This window comes from Microtus ochrogaster, chromosome 26 (assembly GCF_000317375.1).
Source record: "Microtus ochrogaster isolate Prairie Vole_2 chromosome 26, MicOch1.0, whole genome shotgun sequence".
In the NCBI taxonomy this organism is placed as follows: Eukaryota; Metazoa; Chordata; class Mammalia; order Rodentia; family Cricetidae; genus Microtus; species Microtus ochrogaster.
In genome coordinates, this window is record NC_022025.1 from 15122372 (window position 1) to 15132057 (window position 9686).

At 41.3% G+C, this 9686-nt stretch overlaps 1 protein-coding gene across 4 annotated transcripts in view; it reads right to left on the minus strand.

Annotated features, from left to right (window-relative positions):
* Positions 1–9686, minus strand: part of Srpk2 (SRSF protein kinase 2) — a 112043-nt gene that overhangs the window by 58203 nt on the left and 44154 nt on the right. For all 4 annotated transcript variants that reach the window (XM_026784686.1, XM_013350434.1, XM_005358372.2 and 1 more), the window contains exon 2: positions 4289–4443. In XM_026784686.1, the coding sequence (XP_026640487.1) occupies positions 4289–4443 (155 nt within the window). The remainder of the gene's footprint in view (positions 1–4288; positions 4444–9686) is intronic.

Sequence of the window (9686 nt, forward strand, 5' to 3'; positions counted from 1 at the left end):
AAAAAAAAAAAAAAAAAGAAAGTTAATCCCCAGATAGGAAATGTCAGAGAGAGGGAGAGCGGCAGCACTGGCAGCTGCCCCAGCCGGAAGCATCAGAGAAGGAGCACAGCAGTGGCGGCCATAGTGGCCTGAAAGCATGGTGGGAGTGGCTCTCATTAGGAAGTCCCTCTGGGAAAGAGCAGCTGTGTCCAGTGTCATCATCTCTATAAGATATCCCACCTCATCAGTGACCACCAGAGCACACAAAGGAACCCCCTACACTTGAAGGAGCAACCACTGAGCCTCAGGCAGGCCTGCACCTGGAGGAGCTATCACCTGAGGCTCTGCCCTGCCTGCCAGACACCCACTGCATCAACTGCAGGAAGAGGGACACCCTGAGGCACAGGTGTGCTTCACCTGTATCTCCACCTGTAACGATTGGAGAAAGAGATGGGTAGACAACAGTGCAAGATAACACTCAACAACATGAGGAGCAATACAGCACCACCAGAAACTAGTGGTTCTATAATAGCAAGACCTGAGCATGACAACAACCTTATGAACAACTTTAAGAAGATGATTGAGGGTCTTAAAGAGGAAGTGAAAAACCCCCTTAGACAAATGGAGAAGACAAACAAAATAACAAAATATTGGAAGAAATCAATAGAACCCTCAAAAAAAAAAAAACCCAAGAAAAAGCAATCAAACAGGTGAAGAAAACAGTTCAAGACTTAAATATATTTTAGAAACAATAAAAAATACCAAATACTCCAATTTAAAAATGGGGTCGAGAGCTTAAACAGAGAATTCTCAACAGAAGAATCTCAAATAGCCAAAAGACATTTAAGGAATTGCTCAACATTCTAAATAATCATGGAAATGCAAACCAAAACAACCCTGAGATACCATCTTGCACCTGTTAGAATAGCTAAGACCAAAAACATTGAGAACAGTTTATGTTGGAGAGGGTATGCACTAAGGGGAGGGAGAACTGTGGTTGGAATATAAGAAATTAAATAAATTAGTTAACTAAACAAACAAAAATGAGAGAAAAAAATTAGTTTCAGGAGAATCCAATTCTTAGGATTTTGTTATGGTTTAATCTTCAATGTATCTCAAAGGCCAGGTGTTATAGGCTTGGTCACCAGACCATGCTGCCACTGGGAAACAGAAGAACCTTTAGAAGGAAGGAATGTGGGTCGCTGTGAGGCATATCCTTGAACTGATTATTAGGAACCTAACATCTTCCTTTCTCGACATACCCTGACACAATACAGGGGCAACTCACCATGGACTGAAACCTAACATCATGAATTAAACCTTTTCTTCCTAGCCGGGCGGTGGTGGCGCACGCCTTTAATCCCAGCACTTTTCATTATCTCAAGTAATTTTGCCACAGGAACAGAAATCTCACTAGTGTAGACAGATTCCCTGAATGCATTTCTATCAGTGATTTTAGACAAACCGTTATAGTCCTAACAAAAAACTTCAGAAACATCTATTTGATACATGCAATGCTAATTAAAGGCACAAGTTACTTACCGAGTTTAAGGATGAACAAAAGTGACAGCGAAAGAATATAGCACAGATTCTAGTTGCTCTTACTAATAAAAACCTGGAGTCAGGTACTGGGGGTAAAAGGTGAGAAATCAGAGAAGCAGTGCAGCCAGTCACTAGAGATTGTTTTACACCTTACACCCTCTACCAAATCCTCGGACTGAAGGGGTGATCCTGACTCTACGAATCCTCAGATTGCATGGCCAGAATGAATCTTCAAACTGCATCTCTATGAAACAGACTGATCCTATCATCTCCTGCCTTATATTCCTCTCTCCAGCAGCCATGCCCCTTCTTGTTTCCCCCTACCCAATGTTGGGATTAAAGGTTATGTGCCACCATCTTTAATCTGTTTCAATTTGAGAATGGATCAATCTAATGTTGCCCAGGGGGGCCTTGAATTCACAGATATCAATCTGACTCCTGAGTGCGGGGATTAAAGGCGTGCGCCACCACTACCTGGCCTCTATGGCTAACCAGTGGCTTAGTTCCGCACACTGATCTTCAGTCAAGCTTTATTTGTTGTGAGAATAAGAGATAGTGAAAGCACACCAGCATGAGCATGAAACTGTAAGCGTGTACACGGTCACCATCTCTAATATGCCTTCCAGGAGACCTAGGCTCAATTCCCTGCACCCACTTGGTGGTTCACAACCACATATAAAACTCCAGACCTCTGAGGGCACTAGATATGCATGAGCGACACATGCAGGCAAAACATGCTCATACACAGAATTTTTAAAATCTCAGAGAGAGGGAGGGAAGGGAACATTAATTCTATGGACAAACACCTGTCTGTATCAGAGAATAAGATCACAGGAACTTAGTTCTTATACTTTCACACCCATATAACAGAGTCACGCTCTAAGGAGACAACTCCACTGTTCCTTAGTCAACAGCACGACTGACTGCATTCATTAGATGAGGGTAAACTGCTAAGACACTACAGGTCCAGAGCCACTAAGGGAATAGCTTGGTCACATGAACATCTTACCCTTATGTTATACAGAATCTGAATGACATGCTGAAATCTGTAGCAGGTAAACTATCTTTTTTGTTTGTTTGTTTTTTCGAGACAGGGTTTCTCTGTAGCTTTGGCTCCTGTCCTGGAACTAGCTCTTGTAGACCAGGCTGATCTCAAACTCACAGAGATCCGCCTGCCTCTGCCTCCCAAGTGCTGGTGTTGAAATAAGAGCAGCAGAGCTGCGTCCCCAGCATCCGGCCGCCCGCACGGCTAGCTTTATACCCGAAATAATTACACGGAAACTGTATTCTTTTAATCATTGCCTGGCCCCAATAGTTCCAACCTCTTATTGGCTAGCTCTTACATATTAATCTAACCCATTTCTATTAATCTGTGTAGCCCAGAAGCTGGCTTACCAGGAATGATCTTAACCTGCATCTGCCTGGAGTAGGAGAATCATGGCGACTCTCTGACTCAGCTTCTTTCTCCCAGCATCCTGTTCTGTTTTCTCCGCCTACCTAAGGGCTGGCCTATGAAATGGGCCTAGGCAGTTTCTTTATTAATAAGAAATCACTCCCACATCATACTTGCCACTCTGTTGAAATAAGAGCGGCGGAGCTGCGTCCCCAGCACCCGGCCGCCCACATGGCTAGCTTAGCTTATGCCCCGAAATAATTACACGGAAACTGTATTCTTTTAATCACTGCCTGACCCATTAGTTCCAGCCTCTTATTGGCTAGCTCTTACATATTGATCTAACCCATTTCTATTATTCTATGTAGTCCACAAGCTGGCTTACCAGGAATGATCTTAACCTGTGTCTGTCTGGCGTGGGAGAATCATGGCGACTCTCTGACTCAGCTTCTTTCTCCCAGCATCCTGTTCTGTTTTCTCCGCCTACCTAAGGGCTGGCCTATGAAATGGGCCTAGGCAGTTTCTTTATTAATAAGAAATCACTCCCACATCATGCTGGGATTAAAGGTGTGCGCCACCACCGCCTGGCAGCAGGTAAACTATCTTACCAACAACACAGAACCTCATAATTGCAGGGAATAAAAATCCAAATGAGCAAGACAAGAGAGACAGCCAAAGAGAGACCTTCAGATTCCAGTCTCTAAAGGACAGCCAGCTTCTAGCTCCTGGTGTTCTTGATACTGATCATGCAACATGCTTGCTGCTTAGGAGTTTTAACTGCACACTTTTGATCTTAAGCATCAATACAAAACATTCTACATCTATAATTTCTGTGTCTTCTGTGGAATGACAGATAAAAGTAAAACCTACTCTGACACAAAGTGGCAAAACCAACTCACAGCACGACTTTTTTCACTTAAGTACAATGCCAAGGAAGTCTCTCTATAAACAACATACGTGCTTTTTTTCACAAACAATGAGTACTATGTAATGTTACGGACAAAAGGAAAAGTTTTACTTTTAGCCTAACATGCAGAAATCTGAAAACCAAATATAAAAGTTATAGTTAGCTTCTCTCAGGAGCCTGGTACCTTCTATTCCCTACGCTCTTCTTAGATGGTTTCTTGTGCCCTTTATATTTAATTGTAAGAGATCAAATGTGTTTCAAGGTGCATAGAGTATATATAAACAAACATATTTTTCTTTCTCTTACAATTTCTATGACCTACACTTTCTGGCATCATTCTATAGTAAATTTAGGAGACCAATTTAATAAATATCAAGTACTTACAGCACTAACTCCCCTGGCCCATCCCCATCTTACTGGGCAGCCCGACAAAGAGAGCAGGCCCACCCTGCACTCCACCACATCACCTTTGCAGTAGTCTGCGGGGTCCTCCTGCTCCTCGTCATCTGATCCCAGAATCTCCTCCTCTGGCTCTGGGGGAATGGGGTCTGGCAGTGGTGGTGGTGGTGGTGGCGGTGGTGGTGGAGGAGGAACTAAAGGAGCTTTCTGTTGAGGCTCCGGCCTGAAACAGCAGAAAAAAAAATCGTATTTACGAAAAGTAAATGATGCATTTCAGGAAAATTTCTCTTAGTATGAGGGGAAAAAGAATCTGTCACACATTAAGAAGAAATTACAGTTAAAGTCATTCTACTCATTTTAGTTGAATTCAAACAGTGCTTCACCACATGGGCTGGGGGAGGGTGGCGCCCTGCTCCTTTATTAACAAAGGAGTATCTTTTACAAGCATCTTTTCATTCAGAGATTCAGTATTTTTTTAGACAATGCTATAGATTTTATTGTAATGAAAGAGTACCCTAGCCATTGATATATACCTTTATAAGTTAGAAAATATCCTGTGGAGATTATTTGAAGGCAAGTACATGCAGCCATCAGCTTGTAAAGGAGTTAGTTTGCTATTACTTGAAAAATCAGAATTAGCCAGGTGGTAGTGGCATTTATCAGCACCCAGGAGGCAGAGACAGGCAAATCTCTGAGTTTGAAATTAGCCTGGTCGGCAGAGCAAATTCCAGGACAGCCGGAGCTACATAGATAAACCCTGTCTTCAAAAACAAAACAAAATAAGCAAAATAAACAAAAACAAAAAACCCTGATCACCAAAACCTCCTCCCCCAGAAAAAAAGAAAAAAAAATCAGAATTTGCTTGCCACGGAAATAACTAGAATAAGATTAGGTTTAGGTTAAAAGTTACATTTATTTTAAAATTCAACCTTGCTTATCACAGCCATTCTGCAAAACCAGAAATAAAGGAAAAACACTACTGTCAAATATATCATGTTGCCTATATAAACATGTTTTGCAATTTCTAGCAGTTCCCAATAGATTAAGTAATATATAATATACTTTTATAAAGCACAGAAATATTCAGAATATAAAGCAAAAGCTTAGAGGACTCACATAAAACCTTGAGTTATCAAGAATAACATACATAATACCAATTTTTATTCACTTAAAAGTAAACTATTCATAATGAGGGTCTATAAATTGGAATGCAGTGGCCAGCCTGGTCTACAAAGCCAACATTCCAGGGCAGCCAACATCACACAGAGAAACCCTGTCTCAAGAAAAAAATAAATAAATAAAGGATGAACTTACATAAAAGTTAATTGATATTTCTAACCAAGTCCCAATAGAAAAAAAGCATAATAACTCAGTTTGGATGTCAAAGCCCTCCTGGCTGTTCAGCAATCTTCCAAATGGGACTCTGATCGTTTTCCCTGACCTCTGCAAGGGGTAGGGGAAGTATTGGCGGGAATCACCCCTGACGGGCTGAGGAAGTCACTCCCAGGTGTCACAAACAGAACCCTAACATGAGAGGCGCACAGCTAAGGAGCAAGGGGAATTGTAATAGCACCCATGTGCTGGGTAAGTGTAATTTCCAAAAAGCACATGGATTCCCTCTGGGACAGTACTATTCCCTTCATGTAGAAGGATAATTCCAAATCTTTCCTGAGGTACACAGCCAGGCTCCTGCTGCAGCCTAGAACCCTAACAAGATCAGCTATCAGAGAAAAGGTGCTAGCTTGTACTGAGATGCTGTGTAAAGCTAGGGCCAGAGAAATGTTCAAATCACTACTTTATTTATTCAGTTTTAAAAAGGAGAATAAGACCTCTTGGCTGAATAGGAAAGCCCCACCACACTTTCTGTCCTATAGTGTTCTTGGCGTGCGTTAACTATTATGACCTATCAACAACAACAACAAAAAACAAATAAAAAATGACGGTAGGAAGAGTAGAAACCAGGGGAAATTCCCAGTGTCACTAGAACGGAGTAGGACCGCAAAGAGCATGGGAAGCAAAGACAAGCACGACCAAGCAACCTTTAGCGGGATGCTCAAGAACGCTAAGTAAAACACAGCTTACAGCCATTCCCACTTGCTGTACCACAGGACCACTGAAAGGGAATCATCAACACAGGCCTCCCTTCCACCACAGGGCCACAAGGACGTAGGGAAGTGGGGAAGCAGAGAAGTGGGTCAGAACGGCAAGCATGACACGTTTTCCCAGTGTGGACAGATCCATCTGACAGATTTTGTTCAGTGATACACTTAGAAAGCTGCCATATCTGACTAGTGTAGACAGATTCCTTGAATGTATTTCCATCAGTGGTTTTAGACAATACACACAGCTGTGACCACCAAAAACATATCTAGACACTGACAAATGTCCAAGAGTGAAGGTCAAACAGCAATCCCACTAAGGAGTGTTGGCATTTCTTATCTATTTCATAGAGAACAGAAAGCCCTGTGGTTGCAGGAGAAAATGAGTCTGTTGCTTCTCAGTTGAAACCCCCAGGTACCTGTCTGTGCCTTACATTCCTCACCCAAATGCTGCACTACCTATCCAGCTTAACACGTCCCAGACTTTCTATGTTAAGAGGACAGTAAGGACTACATTGAACACACAGACAGAAAGCACTTGAAATCTAGTTCTATCAGTTAGAAGACGGTCAGTATACCATGATGAGTAAGTTAAGATTTTTTTATGCTAAGTCTGTTCCCCTGTCTATCATATCAAAATAGTTGGAACTGTGCTGCCCAATACAGCAGCCACTGGCCACAAAACTGAGAGCCGGCAGCAGGGCTAGTCAGAACTGAGGTGCATTTTGTGAAATACATACTGAATTTCTAAAGTAGTACAAAAAAGGTAAAATATTTTAGCATTTTTTATGTATTACATTTTAAGATATATGAGTTAAAGTATATTATTAACGTTAATTTCACTCAACTCTTTTTCCTTTGTTTAATGTGGTCATTGGAAGTTTAAGTGACAAGGAAGTGACACTGCATCTCTACTGGATGGAACTGCCCTGCAGAACTCACTCAAAGCAGAGCAGTAGCTCAGCCTTCCATTTACACTCCTGCTTACAAAAATGATGATAGTTTCTTCTAAAGTTTTTCTTAATGACCTACACCTCACAGTAACTGACAATACTTCTCATATCAGTTCAGAACAGCAAGAGTCAATGTAAAATACAACATTATGCCCCAATTATTTGTTTTTAATACACACTGATGTATGACCTAACACTTGAAGGAAAGCTGGTTTCCCCTTTCCTTCTTTGGGAACAGGGTCTTCAAACTTGCTTGAGACTGGCTTAAGAACTAGAGACTTCCTGCCGTAGTCTCTCAAATGCTAGAATTACAGCACGCTCCACAAACCCAGCCGAGGTGACATTCTTTTAATAAGTTTCTAAGAGCACTGTAAAGTGTGCTGAAATATCAACTACCTAAAAGACCAAGAGGGTCAAGTAATCTCACCAAGCCTAGCTTGTGAAGTGTATAGACAGATCAAAAGATAACTTGTAACAAGAAGCTATTCCAGGGCCAAGCGAGGTGGTGGGCACCTTTGAGGCCAGCACCTAAGGCAAACTCAGGGAATCTAGGCCAGGCTAGTCTACAAAAGAGTTCCAGAACAGCCAGAGGCATGTAGAAAGACCCTGTCTGTTGAAAAAGAAAAAGAAAAGAATAGAGAAAGAAAGAAAAGAAAAGAAAGAAGCTATGAATCTATTCTATGGAAGAAATATTAGAAAATGAATGGGGAGGAACTATAAATATTTCAATTTAAATATTACCAAGACAAATGGCTTAAAAACAGAATCTTTAGAACAAATGATGCTGAAATAACCAAAAAGGTGCATGGGGTGGGGATTAGATGGGGAGATTGCTAGGTGGTTACTGATGCTGCTTTTCTAGGACCAAAGTTCAGTTCCTAGTACTCATACTAGGTATAACTCCAGCTCCAGGGGCTCGAATGCCCTCTTTCAAACTCTGACAGCAACCAGGTATGTGGTACATAATCACATAGATGTATACATATAAATAAAAATAAATGTTTTTTTAAAACTGAATACCTGACTCTCCTCTCCATCCCCAGCCCCCCTCCCCACAGATTAAAAACTAAATGAAAGAGTCAGAACTATTAAACTCGGAAAAGAAAAGTAGGAATAATTTTCATGATCTTGAGTTAAGCAGTGCTTCTTAGACACAATACTAAAACAAATGAATAAAAGAAAAGAAGACAAACTATAGTTTATCACAATTAAAAAACTTCTGAACAGGAAAAATGGGTCATCAAGTAAACGTACCTACTGCCAAGCCTGAAGATCTGAGTTCAAATCCAGGGACACACATGATGGAAGGAGAGAATGAATAATCTGAAATTATCCTCTGGCCTCCAAACATACACTGTGACACATCATCTTCCTTCAATAAGTAAATGCAATGAATTTTTTAAATTTTAGTGTGTATGTGTGTGTGCGCACACGTGTGTGTGTGCGTGTGTGCGTGTGTGCGTGTGTGTGTGTGTGTAGGAACACTTGTACATAGAGGCTAGAGGTTAATCTTCAGTCATTCCTTAGACGTTGTTCACCCTACTTTGGGACCTGGAGCCAGCAGACTTAGCTAAGCCGGCAGGCCAGTAAGCCCAGACATCCTTCTGCCTTTCTCCTCAAATACTGCTGGAATTTTAAGCACTCGCGGCCATGCCTGGGTTTCAAAGGAAAAGCTTATATTCCTTGGAAAACACCAACAAGAAAATAAAATATCCATTCAACAAGAGCAAGTATTTCAAAATTCTGTAACTGAAAAGAGGTTTATATCCTGGAATATATAAAAATCTCTTACAACTAATGAAAAAGACATATTAATAAAAGTGGGTAAAGAAACCAAGAATATATTTCAATTGTAGGGTACTTGTTCATCACCAACAAAGCTATAAGTTCAATAACAAACACCAAGAGAGCAGAGAATTAGAATGGATATTTCTCAAAAAAAATATGAATGATCAAAATACAAAAAGATAATTTCATTATCACCTTGACTGTTTTAACTGTTAACATGACAGACTCTAAAATTATCTGGAAAGAGAGTTTCAACAAGGAACTGTCTATCAAACTGGTCTGTGGTGTCAGGGAGGGACATGTCTTGATTATTTTCATTATTGAACAAGGCCGAAGGCCACTATGGGTGGCACCATTCCCTAAGCAAGAGATTCTGAACTCCAAGTGTAAAAAGAGCAAATTGTCGTCCCCCCCCCCAAAAAAAAAAAAAAAGCTGGGCAGTGGTGGCGCACACCTTTAATCCCAGCACTCGGGAGGCAGAGGTAGGCGGATGTTGTAGTAGGAGCAGAGGGGCTGCGTCCCTGGCACCCGGCCGCCCACATGGCTAGCTTATGCCCCGAAATAATTACACAGAAACTGTATTCTTTTAAACAGTGCCTGGCCCATTAATTTCAGTTTCTTATTGG